This window comes from Sarcophilus harrisii, chromosome 1 (genome assembly GCF_902635505.1).
Source record: "Sarcophilus harrisii chromosome 1, mSarHar1.11, whole genome shotgun sequence".
NCBI lineage: Eukaryota > Metazoa > Chordata > Mammalia > Dasyuromorphia > Dasyuridae > Sarcophilus > Sarcophilus harrisii.
In genome coordinates this window covers 715,945,838-715,966,581 of record NC_045426.1, presented here as the reverse complement: position 1 = coordinate 715,966,581, position 20,744 = coordinate 715,945,838, and the positions used below count along the sequence as shown (strand labels likewise).

The 20,744-nt window shown below is 52.3% G+C and overlaps 2 protein-coding genes across 4 annotated transcripts in view; both read left to right on the top strand.

Moving 5' to 3' along the window:
• LOC100928103 (vomeronasal type-2 receptor 26-like) overlaps nucleotides 1–20,744 on the top strand; it is a 441,302-nt gene that overhangs the window by 307,271 nt on the left and 113,287 nt on the right.
• Nucleotides 789–14,739, top strand: LOC111719284 (zinc finger protein 135). Of its 3 annotated transcripts, none has more exons than XM_023497155.2 (4): nucleotides 789–973; nucleotides 7,059–7,183; nucleotides 10,738–10,912; nucleotides 11,338–14,739. In XM_023497155.2, exons 3-4 carry the CDS (start codon nucleotides 10,791–10,793, stop codon nucleotides 12,377–12,379), a joined length of 1,164 nt encoding a protein of 387 aa, XP_023352923.1. In that variant the 5' UTR covers nucleotides 789–973; nucleotides 7,059–7,183; nucleotides 10,738–10,790; the 3' UTR covers nucleotides 12,380–14,739. The 3 variants fall into 3 exon arrangements, with proteins under 3 accessions (XP_023352923.1, XP_031804993.1, XP_031804992.1); XM_031949132.1 differs by lacking the exon at nucleotides 789–973 and adding an exon at nucleotides 2,232–2,746; XM_031949133.1 differs by lacking the exon at nucleotides 7,059–7,183.

Genomic DNA, 20,744 nt, shown 5'->3' with positions numbered 1-20,744 from the left:
CACCCCGCTATTTGGGGTCTGATGAGGGCAAGGTCAGTGAGAGCCGTCCAAGATCACCCCAGCTTTGGGGGCTGCCACCACGCCCTGCGCTCCGCTAGAATCCCCGGCTCTGTTTTACATGGGGGTTTCCGGGGAACTGCCACTGAGCGCTCTACAAGGGCAGGCGTTCAGCACCACGGAGAGCTCCCCGAACTCCGGCCCCGGACGCCAGGCGCGGGGGCTGCACGGAGGGCCCCAGCCGAGTCAGGGTCCGAACTCCCGCCCCCGGAGGGGCCCCAGCCAGCGCTGCCCGCTGTCCAAGGCGAGACACTGTCCGGGGCTGGACGCCTCCTAGTCCCCTGGGAGAACCATCCCGCCTCTCGAGCACAGGACAGAGGGGAAGCCCACCGGAGACCCCGAGCCCTGGCTAATGCTGGCCCGCTATTCATCCGTGAGCCTGCGCCTCCGGGGGGCTTCCTGGAGGAAGTTCCCCCCCAACCCCCACTGGGTGAGCCTGGGGGAAAGGTGGGCTGCAGGGAAGCCCGGGCGTACACTCCCTCCTCTCCTCAAGCCGCTCTGGGGGTCGCGGAAGCAGGAGTCTGAGGTGGGATCGCCAGGAGGCACACATGGTTGGGGCTGAGGAGTGGTGAGTCTGGGTATGGGGAGAACGCACCTCCTTCGGACAGTGTCACCGCACTACATTTCCCAGAATGCTTTGCCGATCCAGGATAGCTTTTGCCATGGCAACAGGGGCAGGCGGGACCCAAGAGAAGGCTGGGGAGAAGACGCTTCATGGGATTGGCCAAGAAACGACGAGGGGCGGGGCCACAAGGGAAGCTGGCGACACCCCAGCGACTTCCGCTTCCTTCTTTCCTCCTCGCGGCTCCGCCATCAGACCGGTCCGGACCCTGCCGACTTCGGATGTCCGCGGCCTGTTCGGCTCCGCCGCGTACTCAGCCGCTGCCAGCGCCCAAGCCCTGCGTCCTGGGCCGGGGTGAGTGGAAGCCTGACTCCGGCTGCCCCGGGAAGTGCTTGGTTTCGAAGCTTTCCCTGGTCCCTGATCCTCTGGGGAGGGGGAGGGAGAGGGGGAGGGGTGCGGCCTTGAGGGAGGCGCAGGCGCAAGTCCACTCTGCGCCCGGCAGAAGGCCACGCCCCCTGGGAGCGGACGCGCCTATTGGTTGGGACGGGAGGGGGGCCAGACTGGGGAACCAATCACCAAGTTTGGGACCCTCCCCTGGTCCTTCCTTTCCCTCCCCTTCCCCGGTGCACCCCTGTATCTCCCACCTTCACGGCCCCTTTCTGTCAGCCGGGACACGGCGATGAAGCTGCGCCCCGGGGACAGGGCGGGAGGCCCGGGCCTGCCCTCGACAAGCTTCCAGGCTAACGGGGGCGGGGGGCAGGACGCGGCGGGGGCGGGCCCGGCCGGGCTGCAGGCGCGCCTAGCCCGGAGCCGGGCACCCTCGGGGTGCGCCCCGGCCCGCCTGGGAGGGGGCGGGGAGAGAGGGCACCGAAGGCCCCGCGGGGTTTTGTTGTGGTCCCGGCGGTGCTGGGCGGGGACTCCCCCGGGCGGCCCCCGGTCCGGGTGCGCACGGGCAGCCCCCAGGCTGGCGGTGTCCGCGGAGGGGAGGGACCGCTCGGATTTGGGGAAGGGGAGAGGAGGCCGGAGGGGAGGCGCTGGGAGGAGAGGGCTGCGCCCCGCCCCCGCCCCCTGTCTCAGGAAGGGAGGGGAGGTCACGGGGAAAGTTAGGCTTTATGTGGCGGCTCCGACCGCTGGAGAACGTCTAGTGAATTAGGAAGATCCCTGCAATGGGGGGAGAGGCCGGGACCCGGAGGAGGCCGGCCAGAGAGGCTGGCGGAGAGCCGGGAGAGAGGGGCGTCCCGGAGGGGAGGTTGCTGAGCGCCCCTCCTCCCGCGGGGCCCCTCCTCCCTCCGTAGCCCCTGCCCCCCTTTGGTGTCCCCCCTTCTCTGTCTCTCTCTAACCACATAGAGGCTTTCGGTGGCAGCTTCCCCATCTATCCTCCCCCCGACTGAGAGCTTTCTCTTGTAACAAAGGAAGAAGCCGTTAAGCCAAACCCCGAGGGAGGCGGGCCCTGCCAGCTCCTGGTCCTCCCCGGCGTCGCCCTCCTTGCAGTCCCTGTGTGTGTCCTGCCCCGGCCCTGCAGGGGGGCCTCCCATGGTGGCCTGGCCCCCTGCCCCGGGGGAGATTCCACTGCATCCAGGTCCCCCCCGCTGTTTCCAGCGCTTTTCTTAACCAAAGAGAGGCTTTGAGATCCTATTAGGGAACCTCTGGGGCCCGGAAAGGCCGAAGAGGGAGCCCGGGGACTGACCGATGGCCTGTTGTTGGGCTGCTCTTTCCCCGGCTGCTGTTCCCGCTCCTTGCCTCCCCCCCATCCCGTCTCCGCTCTTCTGGGCCCTTCCTCTTCCCCTTTAAGATCCTGACTTCTTCATCTCTCCTGTCCCCCCTTGGCTTTGGCTTTCCTTTTTAGGGACTTGGGGATTGATTCCATTCGGTTGTCGCCCTATCCCGGCCTTGCTGGGGCTTGTGGGATGACTTTGGGTCTCTTTTCGGAAGTCTTGACATGTTTGGTCTGATGTTGCAGATGTGCCCGGATCCCCTTGAACCCCTCCAGGAAAGCTCTCAGAAGAAAGTAGGGGTCTGCCTGTAGCTGCCCCTCCCCTTCCTCTATTTTTAAAGGAGATTTTTCTTAATTAAGAGAAATCTAAAAATCCTGAAATTATCGAGCCTTTCCCACATGGATGTCAGAGTGTAAGTGGCTCTTGTGCTTCTGCTCCCTGTCCCGACTGCTCTTGATAATCATCTCCATCATCCCTCATCAACCCTTCTCATCCTCATCATTCCCCATCATCCCCCATTATCCTCCCTCATCCTGCCTCCCTGCTTCCTCATCCCTCACTTTGTTGGATTATGGGAGCTGTTGGAATACACGGGAGCCACCTGACGGTAGTTGCTGGAGCTCCAACCCAGAATGGATCTCCTTGTGTGAGAGGATGAGAGCCTGAGAGGCAGTTGCTGTTCTCTGACCTCTCTAAGAGGCCGTTGCCTCTCTCTTCTTCCCTCTGCCTCCAACTTATCTCATTCCCAGTCCCCAACACCTGTGTCAGCAAAGGCTGCCCTGCAGCTCCTTCAGATGCTGGGATCCACAGCTGGGGAGGCTCTCGGAGAACTGACCTGCCACTTAACGTCACTTCTCACCATTCTCCCAGCCCCTTCTCTCCTGGTTTTTTGCATTCGTTCCTTGTGATGCTGGTTGGCACACCTGGGACCCACCTGCTTCATGGCATCACTTCCTGCTTCAGCTATTTACTAGTGCTGTGCCCTCGCCTCTCAGTGGTAATTGTAGTGATAGCATTAAAGAGCACTTTATGTTTGCCAAAGCCTCTTGCCCATTTGATCTCACTTCACCTTCACAGCCACCCTGGAACTTGGTGCACTTATTAGTCTCATTTTGCAGATGGTGAAACAGAGGATGGGGTGGGGGTGGGGGGGTCTGCCTGCCTCCAATCGCTTTCCACTCCAATCCACCCTCCAATCAGCCACCAAAGGGACATCACCCCCTATTCAAGAAACTCAAGTAACTCCCTATTGCCTCCAGGAGCAGATACAAAGTGCTCTCTGACATCCAGAGCCCTTCATAACTCCCTCCCCATCCCTTTGTAGTCGCCCAATAACCTTCACCACAGCCTGTGGTCCTGTGTCCTTAGCCTCCTGGCTGCTCCTCACACTTAACATTCCCATCTCTCTACCCCTGGTGTTTTCTCTGGCTGTTTCTTATCCTCATCTCTGCTAATAACTCCCTTAACTTTCTTCAATTCCAATTGAAATCCTGTTTTCTCTAGGAAAGCTGAACCCCTTATTTTTTGTGCTTTCCCTCTATTGAACAGCTCCTGGGCTGCTTCCCCAGCCTGCTGTGCAGAAGGTTCCCGGGCCCAGAAAAGAGCTTTTCTCCTCTGCTCTCCCCTCCCTCCAGCTGCCACCTCAACCTTCCTCTTCTTCTCTCCTTCCTTATATTGATGGCTTTTGTTTTTAGAGCAGTCCCTAACTGCCTCCTTCCCACCCTCCACTCCCACTCTGCCTCTTCCCTTGGATTGTAACATAGGGAAAAAAGCTGTTCTGTCCAAGCAGCCTCCAGGGACAGGTTCAGAAGCAGGAACAAGAGCAGGACCAAGGCCAGAGTCAGGGCCAGAGTCAGGACCTGGGCAAGGGCCAGAGGCAGGACCAGAACCAGTATCAGAGTCAGGACCAGAACCAGTATCAGAGTCAGGACCTGGGCAAGGGCCAGAGGCAGGATCAGGGTCAGGAGCAGGACCAGGGCCAATGGCTGAGTCCCTTGTTTGACAGCTTATGTAGCACTTCATATCATTCTCCATCTTTCATCCTCCAGTGTGTGTGTGTGTGTGTAGTGATGGAGGAGGGCAATCATAGAAACACCCAGCCCCTTCTGTGACTGTGTGTCTGTGTCCGGGCCTTCCTTCTCTCTTTGGCCAGCTGAGGGCCTCTGGACCCTAGGTTGGTCCTTCACTCTTTTCCCAGAACTCTCCTCATCCCTTCTCTCCTGAATTTTGTTAGTTTTTTCAAGTAAATTTCCGTTGATTTCTTATTCCCGCCTGCTTCCACTTCTCTTCTACTTCTAGTCGTCCCATAAAACAGACTTGGCAGCTGGCGTTTTATTGCTCTCAGGTTCCATCCTCGCCCTTCTCTGCCACTAGATCGATCTCCTCCTGACAAAGAAGAACCAGACCGAGGGTCCCCTCAGCGCAGCAGCCCTGGGCCAGCTTTAGCCTCCCTGATCTCCCTCTTCCCTGCTGCTGCCTCTCACTCCCCACCCTTCCAGTCTCTGATGACTCCCCCCAACCTTCACCTCATGCTCCCTGCCCAGCTGTTAGAAGCTGGCTCTCCTCCTCCCAGCTGGCCGGCCCTCTCAGGAGGCCGGTGAGCTCTTGATTGCAGTCAGGTGGCCTCTCAGTGTTCATTCTTGCTATGCTTTCTTCCAAAGGCCTGCCTTGGTGGCTTTCCTCTGTCTGACTGGGCTCCAGGGCTCTTACTTTAAGAAGACCCTCTACCTGCTGACTCCACTGAGCCTCCTCCCGGGCCTCCCTGCCTCTTCCCTCTCTGGTCTGTTCCTAACCCTGCCCCACCGATGAGGCTTTCCAGCTTGAGGAGCTTCAGGGACTCCTGGGGCCTCTAGGGGCAAAGGCCAGCTGCTGCGGTTGGCTTTTTAAGCCCTTTACAATCTGGCTTTAGCCCGGGCCAGGCGAGCTGGACGCCCCTTCTCCCTTTGCCTTCTTGCCAGACTGGACAGCTTGCTGCTCTGAGATTCTCAGCCCCTGGGCTTTGTGGCCTCTGCTTTCCCCCCCACCCCCATGGCAGGACCATTCCCTTCCAGGCTCACTTAGATCCTCTGCTCGACACCTTAGCAGGACTTGTAGCCTGGAAGTCTTGGGAGGAGCTGGCAGAGGAGCCTCTCTCATGGGCCCTTTTCTCCCCAGAGGATGCTGCCCTTCCTTATTTGGCAGGACCATTGAGTAAGACAGACTCACTGGTACGGTCCTGACGGATGGGGCTCATCCACTGTTAAGGGAGTGGGAGCCTCTTTTCTGAAATGATATCTCTGCCCTTCTATCGAGAGTCCAGAGCTTTCCCCTGGGGCAGGGAGGAGGGGGGAAAGAGAGGGGGGGGAAAGGAAGAGGAGGGCCTCTGCTTCAAAGTGGCAGAGACAGAAAGTGGAGCACGGCCAGTGAGTGACTCCCTCATCTGGGTGCTGAGAACTTGTGTTTAAAAATCCAATCCTGGGGCAGCTCAGGGGCGCAGTGGATGAACACCAGCCCTGAAGTCAGGAGGACCCGAGTTCAAATCTGCCCTTAGACACTTAACACTTCCTAGCTGTGTGACCCTGGGCAAGTCACTTAATCCCAGTTGCCTCAGGAAAAAAACGACCAAACCAAAAGACACGGCTGTGTTTCCTTCTCATTGGTCTCCTTGGTAATCCCAGGCATTTTTATAACCAGCTGCCCAGAGGAAGGTGCCTGCAGTTATTGCTCTCCTCCTGAACTTTTTGCAGTCTGACCTCTGACCCCAGCTCTCAGTGACCGGGTGACTGCCAGCAAGAAGGCCCAAGTGTCCCAATTCTCTTTTCTTTCCCAAAGAGGAGGATTTTCGCCCTGGATAAATCAGAACCAAAATGAGGTCCAGCGGGGACCCCGAATGCCATGCAGCTCACCAGACTGAAGGGTTTAGGTTCTGAAGGGCAGTCGGTGATCATTAAAAAAGCTTAGAGATCTACTGGGATGTCTGTGGCCCCTGGGCCAGTGGGCTCCATGGTTGGCTCTCTGTCCCTGGCAGATTCCTCAGACATGGCAGTACGGGGTGGGGGATGGAGAGCCAGCCTCCAGTGCCAAGAGGGCTCTGTGCCATGGGCCATAGAGCAGAGGAAGAGCTGGTCTGCCTTGGGGTGGAGAAGTACCTTCTGTGTGTCCGGTCTCTGTCTTGCACGGACTTGGTGGTTTGCATGTTGGCTCCCCTGTTCCAGTGGAAGGCCTTTGAGGGCAGTGACTGGGTTTTTGCCTTGTTTTGTATGAAACACAGTAGGTGCTTAATCAATGTTTATTGACCATTGCTAGGAGAATTTGGCCTAGGTCTCCTGCAAAAACCAAGAGCATTAGAAAAGGCTCCTCTGATCCGGACCAGTCAGGATGACTCCAACAGGAGCACTTCCAGCTAGACTCACCCTGTCTCTTTAATTGAAAAAGCCTCAGGGCTACGCCTGGGGTTAAATGCAGATGAGGCTGGGCAACAATAGACTTCCATAAAGCAAGCATGCAGGTCAGCTTGGGGTCCCAGGAGGCCCTTCCTAGTTCCCCATTTTTGTCAGTGGCATAGAGGTAGAGCTGGTGTAATTGTTACACTTGTGGAAGACCAGAGAGTTAATATTCGTATGAGGCAGCGGACACAGTAAAGCTCCCATGAGGAAAAGACGATCGGGCTGACCAACAAACCAAATCTTTACTGAAATGGACAGCAGGGTCTACACTTGAGCTAAATAAACCTTTTAACTTTGCAGGTAGAGGCTGGCCAGATGGACCCTCGCGAGAGTTGTGGAAACGAGCTGGTGCAGGTGGTTTATGTTGAGCCAGACCTAACAACGTGAACTAGGGATAAATGTGCACTTGGGTTCACAGAGTCAAGGTAGGAGGAGGAGTCGTGGTTAGAGACTTTGTCCAAAAAAGCCTGGGGGGGGTAAATGTCCCTCTGAGAGAACATAGTTTGCCTTTATGAGAGGGCAGCCAGGGAAGGTCAGGGATCCTTGGGGTGCAGTGACGAGGCAGCTGCCTGAGAGTCACAGTAAAGTCCACCTCCCAGGGCTGTTCTGAGATAACAGTCTTAAAGGCACAGTCCAGCACCTGGCACTAGTTGTGGTTTGACCTTCTGCTTGAAGAGGACCAGTGACGTCACACTGTGGGAGTCAAGGTGCAGTGTGTTCAGCTGTGACTGATCAGTTCAGTCTGAGCTTGGAAGGCTCTGCCACAAGGCTGGGCACAGATAGTCCATCTCAACACTTGGAATGGAGCTATCTGGAACAGAGCGAGCACTATTAACTATTGCAATAAGAGGCTCGGTTTATTGGTCATCAAAACTAAAAAAGGTCTTTCCCCAGTATCCTGTAGACTCAGATAATCCGTTATTAGCCACGCTAACAGAACCTGCTTCTGTCAAATCTGTTGTTGGAAACTCATTGGAAAGTTTTGTGTGTGTGTGTGTGTGTGTGTGTGTTTTTAAGAGACAGGTTGAAAAACCACTGGAACTCTTCTTCTGGAAGATTGTCGAACCTCTCCAAGATTTTAGAGTGGACAGATAGAATTTTTGTAGATAGACTTGTTTTGTTTTCAACAATGTAGAGACTAGAATGTAAGGGATTAGCATCACATTTGGCAAGTCAGAGATCTTGGGTTACTCGAAGAGAACAGTTCTGTTGAGGGGGCTGGGAATCTGGAACCCAGAAGTGTAATGGTCCCTTCACAGGAAACGGGGAGGGAGGGGGAGGAGGAGAGGGAGGAGAGCAGCTGGCAGAAGGACTGTCTGCAATTCAGATCATAACCTGTCCAAGCCCACTCATATTTTGCTACTTAATTCTTTCTCCCTGGTGGATTAAAAAAGGAAAATGGGGTATTTACTTAGCAGCCAGTGTTTCAGAGCCCTCCTATTGAGGGGCTTCTGTGGGAGCCCCAAAGGAACAAGGTGAGGTAAAACTGAAAAGGGAGGGAGATGTCTTTGGCCTGCTTTGCTCTTTCAGATGTCTGGTTTAAATTAAGTCACAGCTGCCCTGAGCTTTATGCATTTTATGCCTTACTTTATTTATTTATGCATTTAATGTGTTATGGGGCTGATGTAGTTCTACTGGAGGACTAGCACCTCTGACAGGAGGACTTTCTCAGGTCTTTGCGGGGCTTCTCATCCACCTTTGGTTCTTACCTATCCCCCTGCTCTCACCTGTGGCTCCAAGAAGTGATAATAATGCCAGCATTGACTTTTTCCAACTGTTCCTACCTTAATAATTTGAATAAAGCAGTAATATCTGAGGTAATAATTCAGAATTGTTTCAGTTTTCATTTCTTCTTTGAAATGTTGGTTGTTAGTTTGTATTTCTTCTTTACAAAGCTGTTGTTTTTTTTTTTTTTTTTGGACCACTGGGCCATGGGAAGGTGGTTCTTTTTCTTACAGATTTATGTCAGTTCCCTATAAATTTTGGATTCAATTCAGTAAACATTTTTTGGTAGTTATTATAGAGTAATTTATTGATATTTATTCTTAAATGAGTGTTTTTCTGTGGGAGTTTTTTTTAAATCATAGCTTATTACTTTCAAAATGTACACATGGATAGTTTTTGACATTCACCTCTGTAAAACCGTGTTCTATTTTTTTTCCTCTCCCTTTCTCCCACCCCCTCTCACCTCCTCTAGTTGGCAAGTGATCCAATATATATATATTAAACATCTGCAATTCCTCTATATGCATTTCCATAAATACTATGCTGCACAAGAAAAATCAGATCAAAAAGGAAAAAAGTGAGAAAGAAAACAAAATGCAAGCAAACAGCAAAAAAAGAGCAAAAACACTATGTTGTGGTCCACATTCGGTTCCCATTGTCCTCTCTCTGGGTGCAGATGGCTTTCTTCATCCCAAGACCATTGGAACTGGTCTAAATCAATAAACATCGAGCATGTCCTATATACATACATTTTGGTAGGCACAGGGTGTACACACACACACACACACACACACACACACACCTTCCCTCCCCCCAACAATAAGCCAATAACAGTTCCTACTCCTCAGAAGCTCCCCTTCTTTTAGGAGGATACAGCAGATTTATACACAAATACATCTGACCCATATGAAATCATTTCAACAGGGAGAAAATGCTAATAAGTAAATGTGGGGGATCTGCAGGAGCCTTTTATGGAGGTATCAGTCCTGAGCTGTACCTTGAAGGTTACTAGGTCTTCTATGAGGTTGAAGAAGAGAATGCGAAGGCATTCGGTTACAGGAGTTCAGTTATGGTCGCTTCCAGAACACAGGGCTCTTTGCCAGAAAACGTGATTTTAAGACAAATGTGACCTCCTCAGAGCTTTTGCCCATCAGCCTCTTCTGCCACAAGATAGAAGATGGACTTAGCCCCTTTTGTAGGGGAGTGATGGGGAGTGGTGAAAAGAGCACAGGATTTAGGACTAAAAGAACTGGGCATGGCTGGTCTAGAGAAGAGAAGACCAACAGAGAAATGACAGGCTTCAAGTATTTGAAAGGTTGTGACATGGAAAAGGGATTTGATATCTTCCATTTGGTCACAGAGGGCAGAACCAGGAATTGTGGGTTTAGTGTGCAAACAGGCTAATTTAGAAGCTAAATGCCAGGGGAAAGTTCCTGAAACTTAGAGCTGTCCAAACATGGGTCTCTTGAGAAGTAGTGGGCTCCCTCTCCCTCCTTGGTGGTCTTGAAGGGGAGACTGGGCAACCATTTGTTGGGTTTTTATAGTAGAAATCCCTTTGATGAGTTGGACTAAAACCATTGAGGCCTTGTGCCCCTTTGTTTCTGTGAGTCAAAAGATAACCCAATTTAACATTTATTGGTGGTATAAGTTGGGTAAGTTATTAAATAAATAAATCTTAAGTCCCAGTTTCCTCATTTGTAAAAGGAATAACTGACTGATCTACCTTATAAAGTTTGTATGAGGATTGTGAAAGCTTCTTATCAACTATACCTGACTGTTTCTTGATTTTTATTTATATTATAGATATAAATGTGTAATGTGTACCCCTTTGGAAGTCAGAAAACCTCTTGCTAATAACACATAAAAGCTGTACAAACTGGGCAAATCTCCTAATCTCAGCTTACTCTCTTAGAACTGAGTTCATCTGTTAGGGAAAGGAAATTTCCTCACTCTGCTGGTGGTTTTCTGAACCAGTAAAATTACAAGTCCTGCCCTCTATCCCATCCATCCAAAAAGGGGGATTGTACAAATTTAAATTATCATTAAAATTGTTTTAAAGTATTATTAAAACTGTTTAAAATTATTAAAGTTGTTAAACATTATTTTTAAAAATGATCAGTTTTTGTTCTACCCTGTGAAGTTTCACAGTACCATTTCTTAATGGCAGATGGAGAAGGCAGGACTAAGTAAGCAGGATTTGCCTGTCTCTCAGCAGAAAGAAGAGAGACTTACTTACATTTATTATTTCTTTCAGACTGGGAGGTGGCACCTGAAACCAAGGAGTGAGCTACAAAGCTGGGCTTCTCTATGGAACAGTCATCTCAGGAAATACTCACATGGGATCGCCCCTGTGTTTCTAGTTTGGGAGAAACTTCAGAATGTAATGCCAGGCTAGAGAAGCAGCCAAGAAAAGTCGTGAGACATCCCAGGTAAGTAAAAAAATCACCCTAAGGGAAATTCCTGAAAGCACTGAAATTGCCACAAAAGCGATGAAAGTAATAACTTTGGGTTAGGGCCAAGCCATCTTCCAAAGGAAAGAAAATTTATAGGGAAAAAAAAGGCTTTTTAAGGGAAGGGGCTCCAGGGTTAATTCATACATCTAGTTTGGATCCAGTGATAGATTCAGAAACACAGATTTAGAGAAAGAATGAAAGGGCTCAGACTGGAGAAAAACTCAGAAGCTCTCAAGTTGTAAGTGCTCTAGAGTCTGCTCTAAAGTACGGTGAAGGTACGAAATCCTTCATTAGGATTCAGTCCTTTTAAATATTATTGGATCCATACTGAAGAGAGACCTTGTGAATGTGGTATATGTTGGAAAGCCACTAACCACAACCTTTCTGTTACTTCCCTGCAGACTTGGTCCTGGAGAGAAACCTTATAAATGTAATGAGTGTGGGAAGGCCTTCCGACAGAGCTCACAGCTTATTGTACATCACAGAATTCACACTGGGGAGAAACCTTATGAATGTAGTGAATGTGGGAAGGCCTTCCGAGAGAGCAAAGAACTGATTCGACACCAGAGAATTCACACCGGAGAGAAACCTTACGAATGCAAAGAATGTGGGAAGGGCTTCAGAGAAAGCAAAGAGCTCACTCGACATCAAAGGATTCATACTGGAGAAAAACCCTACGAATGTAAAGACTGTGGAAAGGCTTTCCGGCGGAGAACTGGACTTAATGAACACCAGAGAATTCACACTGGGGAGAAGCCTTACGAATGTAATGAATGTGGGAAGGCCTTCCGCAGGAGAACCGGACTTAATGAACATCAGCGAATCCATACTGGAGAAAAACCTTATGAATGTAATGAGTGTGGGAAGGCTTTCCGTGAGAGCAAAGAACTTATTCAACACCAGAGAATTCACACAGGGGAGAAACCTTACGAATGCAAAGAATGCGGGAAGGCTTTCAGACGGAGCACAGGACTCACTGACCATCAGAGAATTCACACTGGAGAGAAACCTTACGAGTGCAATCAATGTGGCAAGACCTTCCGCTGGAGAACAGAACTTACCTCTCATCACACAATTCATACTGGAGAGAAGCCTTATGAGTGCAGTGAATGCGGGAAGGCCTTCCGCCTGAGCGCCCACCTCATTCAGCACCGGAGTATTCACACTGGAGAGAAACCTTATGAGTGTAACGTTTGTGGGAAGGCCTTCCGCTGGATCACAGGACTGGCTTCCCATCACAGAATTCACACAGGAGAGAAGCCCTATGAGTGTAACATCTGTGGGAAGACCTTCCGCCAGAGTACCCAGCTTTCCAGACATCACAGAATGCACACTGGAGAGAAGCCCTATGAATGTACTGAGTGCGGGAAGGCTTTCTGCCTGAGCACCCAACTTATTCAACACCAGAGAATTCACAACCGAATGAAGCCTTTTGAATGGTAAGGCCTCCCAAGGTGATGGACCTGAGGTCCGGTTCACGAGGAGAGCACCCACTGAAGTTTGGAGAATTCCAACTAAAGGAGGACCTTAAAGATCAGATCCCAGTCAGACTCCCCGCAGTGGCCGTCAGCTCAGCCTTCAGAAGGTAGCCACTTCCCTCCTCTCACCCCTCCAGTGAGACCTAAAAGGGACTCGAGGAAGTTGTGGCGGTCTGACCCGATCTGCTCCTTAAACCATCTGCCAGTCGTCCCCTGCCCTCTTCTCCCTGCTCCAATCTCAGGAGAGCAGGCTCCTTGCTAAGGCCAAACCCTCCGCCTCCCACTGGATCTCATCCCCCTCATCTGTTCCCCCCTCCCCTCCAGTCGTCTCCCTCAGGCATTTTCAGTCCCTCCCTCTTCACCGACTCCACACCTGCTGCTTACCAGCAACCCGCCTCCTGTCTCAGTTGTCCCACCGAAGCCAGATCACCAACTTATGGGGCCTTTTCCCCAGCCTTTTCCTCTTTGAATTCTTGAGGCTGAGGAGCCCCCTCCTCCATCATTTTCTCCCTGGCAACCCCCAGGACCCCCAGGCTTCAGCTCTTGTTCTGTTTCCATCAGCCCACTTCTCTCCTCGGGTCCTTTCAGGGAAAGCAGCATCTGGAGGAGAAGCGGGGCCATGGGAGACTCCCAGCGGGCTCCTCCTCCTGCTGCCAGCGGGACCCCAGGCTCGTGGGAGGAGGGAGGAGGGAGTCTGTATCACGACTATCGGGAGTCTGGGCCAGCCAACCAGGAAGTCATCAAAGGGGGCCCCCTGAGAGTCCCCCAGAAACCCAAGGGGTCACTGCAGGACAGTGCAGAGTGGGAGCTTTGGGAGGGAGTCATTGTTGGAGGGACCCCAGGGCATCTGTGAGCGGGAGGGGAGATGGAGCGAGAAAGGTGCCTTGGGTGCTGCGTCAGGAGGGCTGTGTCGGGAGGGTGATGTGTGCCTGAATGTTTGTGCGCCTGCGAGAGACACAGAGACAGAGAGAGAGAGAGACAGAGAAAAGAGAGAGAGACAAAGAGAGAGAGGCAGAGAAAAGAGAGAGTGACAGAGAGACAGAGAAAAGAGAGAGAGCGAGAGTGCGGGACCCCACCTGTGTGGGTCACACAGCTGCCACTCCGAGGCTCTATTTCCTGGCCCTCCCTCTGTCCCCGGTGCTGCCGACTTCATGGGGTGACTTGTCCGTGCAGACGTCGGTGACTCCCCGTGGCCCGCGGGGTGATTGTCAGACTCCGTGTCACCGGCATTTAAAGTCTTCCCCGCTCGGGTGCCAAGCCACCGCCCCTTGGGCTCCCCTCGGCCGTGCCCCCCATGGGGGCTCTCCCGGACCCGCCCCAGGCCGTGCTGTCTCCCTTCTCCTTCCTGTCCTTGCTGGGGCTCCTAAGCCACCTCCCCACCCCCCAGACCTTCCGTAGCACTTTGTTCCTCCTCCTGTGAGCTTTTGTGCGGGTGGCGTCGGTGAGGAGGGGGCTGAGCTTTCCTTAAGCTTCGCGTGTCCCCAGCCTCGGGCTCGCCCCCGGTGACTAAGAACCGCCGGCCGAGGGGACTCGGGCATGGAGCAGGCTTTTCCGGAGCGAATATCTGACTGACCGTCATTGAATTCAGGCTGCGAAGCTGCGACGGTCAGTGCTCCGGCCCCCAAGTCCCTCCCCCGGCCTCTTCCACGCGTTGGAACTTCCCCAGGAGCATTTTCCACGTTGACCCAAAAGAACTTGAAGCTGGCGGCTGCTCAGCCAGCGCGGCTCCGGGCCCGGGGGCCGGTCACTCCCGCTCCTGTCACCTTCCCTTGCTCGCCGGCGCCGGCCGGGATAGGGGCAGGAGGTGGGCGAAGAACGAGGCTTTCCACAGACACAGGCAGCGGGGCCGGCGGTAGTTAATCAGAGAAAAGCTTAGCCGGCTACAATCTCAAGCAAGAAAAACGCCCCAGTCGTGTTGGGCGCCCGGACCAGTTTTTTCATGTTTGAGTCGAAGTGAGATAAGGGGAAAGGAAAAGAGGTTTGTAGCTTTGGTCTCTCACTTAGAGGTGGTGCAGGAGGTCTGGAAAGGAGAAGGAAGGAGAGGTGATTTTGGAGCAAGTGCAAAAGGAGGGGATCTGGGGAGGTATCGGCTATTTTGCAGCACCCTCCAAGTCTTTCTGAAGGATGGAGGAATTGGCCATGTTCCCCTTTTCCCTTCCTCCAGTAGCTTCCTGCTCTCCCCATGAAGGACCTCGCTGTTTACAGGCCATGGCTCCTAACCTCCCAGGAGGATGAAGTGTCCTGTCAGCTTAAAGGCTCCCGGAGAACCTTGGCCCGTTTGATCAAAGAATGTGACGGAGCAGGTCTTGCCACAGCACAGATTATCACTAAGCACTGAAAATTGTTGCGATGCAAGTTGTGTAACCTGGAGCTCTACAAAGCACTTTCACAGACTCGAGCCTTTCAAGGCCCCAGAGGCCATCCTCATCTGCCCCAAACAAGAATCTCCCTTCCATGCTCCCGACAGTGGCCTTCCAGCGCTTACGGTGAACTCTGAGACTCTACCCCCGTCCCACTGACAAAGATGACCAAAAAAAGGGCCCATTTGGGAGACAGGACAGGGAACGAAGGGCAAGCACAATTACATCCTGTCGGTCCAAAAGTTTCCGCAGGCAGGTTGGAGTTACACTGAGCCTGTAATTACCAGCAGGCCTTTGTCCCGAGGGCATCAAAGATCTTTGGCTCACAGCACTTTCCGAAGACTGAATTAGCCCCTCTGCTAGGGAACGACTACACACAGAGGCGGCCTCGCGTAGCCGAGGCCCTTCTTGGACTCAGGAAGGCCGGTCCGAGTCCCGCTTCTGGCCGGGGGATCCTGAGGCCGCGTGCCCGAGACTAGAGAAGCTGCTTTGACAAGGGCGGGACGGCCTCGCCGGAGTTCCTCGCACCTGGGGAAGCCCAGCTTTCGTCTGTGACGAGCAAGGACAGATTTTTAGAATTTTCAAGGACTCTGACCTGGCGCTGAGAGAAGAAGCAGGAGCCAGAGGAGGCGAGCTCGCTTTGGCCGTGGCAAGGACGGCTGCAGCGAGGTCCTGGCCAGGCTCGGGCCGGTCACAGCGATGGACGTCTCTGGTCAGGGACCAGAGGCGGGAAGCAGCGGCTGCCGGGGCTGGTCACAGGCGGTCCTGGGGCTTTGTTTGCTTGGCTGTATTTATTTATTAGGAGGGGCGCTTCTGTAATTGGTGGGAAGAGGGGATGGGCGGGAGTGACAGGGACGTTAAAATGGGGGAGGGGGATCAATAAAACTCTTGGAAAGAAAGGCGCCATTTCTCTGACCAGACCATGGATCGTTCCTCCCACAAGAGGTGAAAGTTTATCGCTGCTTTACAGACAGAAACAGGCTCTGGTTGGTGCATTAAGTGGTTACACAGCCCGGGTTAATAGGCTAAAGGTAACATTTCAGGCGGGCTTCGGGCTCTGCAGATTCCAAGTCGGGAGCTCCACCCTGCGGTCTTGTCCTGTTGTCAAGCAGGTAAATCTATCCAGGGCTGGGGGTACCCGGAATAAGTGCCATCTTTGGGGGAGCCAATAGGGAATCACGAATGTCTCTACTTCATTTCCTACGGGAGGCGGCCTCTGAAGCATATTTGAGGGGGCTGGGTGGGGAGGGGGGAGACACAGCAAGCCCACCTCCCTAAGCACTCATGGTAGTAAAACTGCACCCCACGTGTCTCCAGCAAGCTCAGCTTTCTGATCTGTTGGCCGGATTGAAGCGGGGGACCTGCTCGGTAGGTCAGGTGCTTTAGGGGCAGACTGGGGAACTAGAACCAAGGTGGCTGGAACACAGACGCTTAACGAACCCTTCGGGGCTGTGAGTGGGAGAGACTCCGCTGCTGGTGGCTGTGCTCAGATCCCAAGACAGGTCCCAGGCAGGAAGGCAGCAGAGGGGACTGGGTTCAGACAGGAGTCCTGGCCGGGGATGACCTGAGATGCGAGGTCCTGGCGACCAGATGTGGGGAGCGGAGAGAAACAGAAGGGGACCAGTCCAGGGCTGGCAGAATGATGGCTGTGGAGGGGGTGGGAGGCTCTCCAGATACGCTGCCACATCGTGCTGGCGTGGGGCGTCTGCACCTCCGCCACACTGGGAGCTGGGTTGTGACCGAGCCCATGGGGCGCTGGATGTTTGCATGTTCCCTGCCTCTGTGTACACTGGGGGTGGGGGCTGTGGGTAAGTCACTCAACCCCAACTGCCTCACACACACACACAGGTTGAGAGCCTCCGTCTCAGAATCATGAAATGGAGAGTTGAAAGGCCAAAAGGCTGGTGGGGGGGCGCCCTGATTTGGAGCTGAGACCTGGGTCCTGACAAAAGGAATATTGTTAGGTTTGGGTTGCTGACCTAGACATTGTTGAAAATTACCCAGAAGACATGGGGGGCCCTAGGATGTTCTTCAGCAGCCGGGTCCTCTGCTGGCTGGGAGAGCCGAGGATGGGGCACATTGGAGCCTAAGTAGGTTCTGGGACTGTCAGAAGGAGCGCACGAAGCCGGGCGCTGCCGAGGACTCTGTGCTCCGATAGGCTTTCTCCACTCTGCCTACTCCGCTCTGCCGTGAAGTCGGGGCGCATACCCGGGCCTGAAGGGGTGATGGCTCCCCAGGCTTCAGCGCCAACAAAGGTTCTGGGGCAGCATTCACTGACCCGGCTACTTTCACCCCTGATTCCCAACCAGACCGACCATCTTAGCTTCTCATCAGGCTCACTCTGTGAGTGATGGAATGGAATGATCCCAATTTAGAACTGCGCAGTTCACATTCAAAGTGTCCCAGAGCAGAGAACCCCAGCTTTGAGGGAAAGGGGCACTTTGAGCCAAGCTACACACACACACACACACACCGGTGGCTTTTTAGGATGCCCTTGGTTCCTGCCAGCTTGAGCTGCCTTGTTGGGCATTTTCTTACCCTCCACGTGAAGCTAAGATGGGTCAGAGATCGTAAGAGCCCCAATTTTGTCCTCATTTCTCCCAAATGCTTCTTCATGTGAGGCAAGTCCTGGAGGTTGTTACTTCCTACTAGGTTACTAGGAAAATTAGGTTCCCTTCGCTTTTTTTTGTTTGTTTGTTTCATCGTGGTATTTTTATTGAACGGGGCATCTCAGGATGAGATAGTCACGTAGCAGAACATTCCAGGTCTCACTTAAACCCATCACTCAGTGAACTGGAGGTCCAAATGCAAATCCGATCTCCCAAGTACCCGTTTCCCGGGGCTGCTGCAGTCCCATGGCGGAAAAGACAAAGCATCTCTTGTAAACATGGGGGTGAACAAGGGCTAGAAAATGTAAGAGGCAAGTGAAGTGCATGGATCATGGGATGAGGAAATGGGAGGGTTTGAGGGATCAGATACTTTCCCTCTGAGAAGCTTACACCAAATAGATCTTGCACAGACATGGCCATTTGCTGTTTCCCCCATTAGAAGATAAGCTCCTTGAGAGCAAGGACTCTGTTTCTGCCTTTGTATCCCTGGTACTTTGCACGGTGCCTGACACACCACTGGTGCCTAATAAATGCACACTGAAGTGCCTCCGGGCCTCTCTAGGCGATAGGGGCCAGACTGGAGTTGAGAATTCTGGAACAAGCCAGTGTAGCAGCGGTCGGAGGGGCTGCCGGGCCAGCGAGGAGGCTGACGGCCTCAGCCTCCTGCCACTTTTCCAGAGGACATCGAGGTGACCTTGGAACAGCTAGAGGGTTTGGGCTTCCTCTTGGTGTCCTGGAGCAAGGGCTGAGCAGCCCCCGCACCCCCGGGAGTTCAGGGATTCCTTAAGGACAAGCGATGTACCAAGGAAAGGCAACGCTGGGACTCCTGGACCAGAGGTCCCTGATGAGCCGCGTCGAAGGCAAATCTCATGGGAACTCCTCGAGGAGAACCAAACCCCGGAGCTGTCAGCTGTGGTCTTCCCCTGCCCCCTCCCCCGTGTGATTGGGAGAGCACTGTAATGTCTACTCTGGTCAACATCCTGGCCGGGTCTGCTGAGCAGCAGAAGGAAACGACGGTCGGGGTCACCGTTAAAATTCTGAAGGGAGAAGTTGGCTTCCCTTTGGGGGCCGGTCCCTGGGGAGGGAGCCCCTTTTATCTAAGGTAGGTTGTACTTGCCGAAGGGCAGGGAGATAGCACAATGGATAGAGCCAGCAAGAGCCGAGTTCAGATTCCTTCTCAGACACTGTCTAGCTGTGTGACTTTGGGCAAGTCATCGGACCCTATATTACAAGCCTGGTAACAGAAATGTGATCTAGTATGATAAGAGGCCTTAATGATATATTATATCATTATCAGCATATTAGCAATAATGATGATATAAATTATCATAAAATAACATTGAAAAGGTTAGAAACCAACAAGGAAAAATTCCACTCTAGATCATTGCAATGTAGATGCCAACTTCATGATTTAACCAAATTTATTGGTGAAAAACCTTTTGAAAATAAATTTTATTGGTTTATTTTGTTTTAAAATCTCTTATATTCTCCCAGAGAGCTATTTATTATTACAAAGATTTTTTTTTTAACAAGAAGAAAAAAATTCCAAAAAACCAGTTGACTGAAAATAATGTTAGCTATGTAAATTGGTCGATAAACATATTAAGTACCTACCATGTGCCAAACACTACAGAGAGCTGGAGCTACTAATAAAAGTAAGACAGTCGCTGCTCTCAAGGAGATTACAGTTTAATGGAAGAAATGAGCAAGATAACTATGTAGAAACAAGCTTTGTAAAGGATAAATTGGAGATAATCAAGAGGGAAGGCACTAGAATGGAGGGATGGGCGGCACTTCATAGACTAAACTGGAGTTTATTGAATGGCGTGATAAGACCTGAGCTTTTTAGGAAAATAACTTTCACAACTGGACGGAGGAAGGTGAGACTTGGGACAAGGTTTAAGGTGTTTGAGTTGATGATGTCTACAGGACATCCAGTTCTGAGTGTCCATCAGACAGTTGAAGATGCAATATTGGTTAGAGCTGGAAAAGCAGATTGGAGAATATCAGCACAAAGGTGATTGTAGTTGATGGGAATAGATGAGATCAACAAGTGAAGTAGTTTGGAGGGAAAACAGATGAGAGTCCAGCTTAGAGCCTTGTGGGATAACCTCCGTTAAAGGTGACACCGGATTTGGTCAGAGAGGAAGGGGGAGAACCAAGAGAAGGAGGGGTCTAGAAAGCCTAGAGAAGAGAGAGGATCCATGAGGAGTGAGCAGCAAAGAAGCCCAGAGGGAAGCACGTTGCAAAAAGGACATTGGAGAGATGCTCTGGAACCATGGAGAAAGCCAGACTGCAGTCAGGAAGAGAGTGAGAAGAAAGGAAATGGAGGCACCTGCTGCAGAAGGTCTGAGGGGCTTCAGGCGTAAGAGAGCTACTGGCCATGGACAGGTCAAGGAAGGGCTTTCCAAGGATGAGGGAATTACAGGTATTTTTATGGGTAGCAGGGAAGGAGCCAGAAGCTGGGAAATTACTGAGAGTGGAAATGATCCATGGGACTCTTGGGAAGGATAGGATGGAATGGGAGGTTTGTCTTGGCAAGAAGGGCCACCTCCTTCTTGGAAGGGGAAGATGGTGGCCCAAGGCATGTGGGAGATGGGAGATGAGGAGTGGGAAAGGAGGAAGGCTCAGCCAATGGCTCCAATTTTTCAGTGAAACAGGAGGCAGGTGGGGGCTCAGCTGAGAGGGTGGGGAGGATCCAGAAGGGGTCCTGGGGTGCTTTTTTTTATTTTATTTTGGCATAGCTACACCCTGTGGCCCAATCTCATGCTACGACTGCCCCGTTCAGTCAATTTGTGTCTTCCCTTTGCTTCCAGGAGATGAACTTCTCCGGGTTTTTAAGCACTACACGACTTTACCCTAAGCATGGGGCATTTCCTCCCTTCCCAGACTTTTCCTTGCAGCCAGACTGCCCTTCCCTGTTTCTCACACACAATACTGCCTCTACCATCCTCCTACACCAGCTCCCACTGGTCCTGCCCCATGCCGGAGATGGCCCCCATGCATACTTAAGGCTCATAGGATCCCTCCCTTTCAGGATGCAATTAAGCCCAAACCCTGCATGTTTCCCACCCCTCCCAATCTTGGTTGCTACTCCCTAGAGTTCATTTGTACTAATCTCTTGCTTTTTTTCTGTACACACATATATATTCTTGTTAAGGTGGTAGGTATGCAGTAGATAAACCTGTGTCCCAATCCTGCCTCGGGGCTTTCGCAGCCATTGATTCTAGATAAGTCGCCAGCTTCCCTTTACTCATCTGTGAAATTGCACCCACTTTTGTAGGGTTATTGTAAGGATCAAACGATGGAGTATTTGTCAAGTGCTTTGCAAACCTTAAAGTACCATGTAAAATTAGGTGGT

What these genes read in the sequence shown, in the direction of transcription:
- LOC111719284 (XM_031949133.1), top strand. Translation starts at nt 10,791, where the DNA reads ATGGAACAGTCATCTCAGGAAATACTCACATGGGATCGCCCCTGTGTT. An exon ending in AAAGTCGTGAGACATCCCAG is followed by an intron (nt 10,913 to 11,337) that starts GTAAGTAAAAAA and finishes ACTTCCCTGCAG; the next exon opens with ACTTGGTCCTGGAGAGAAAC.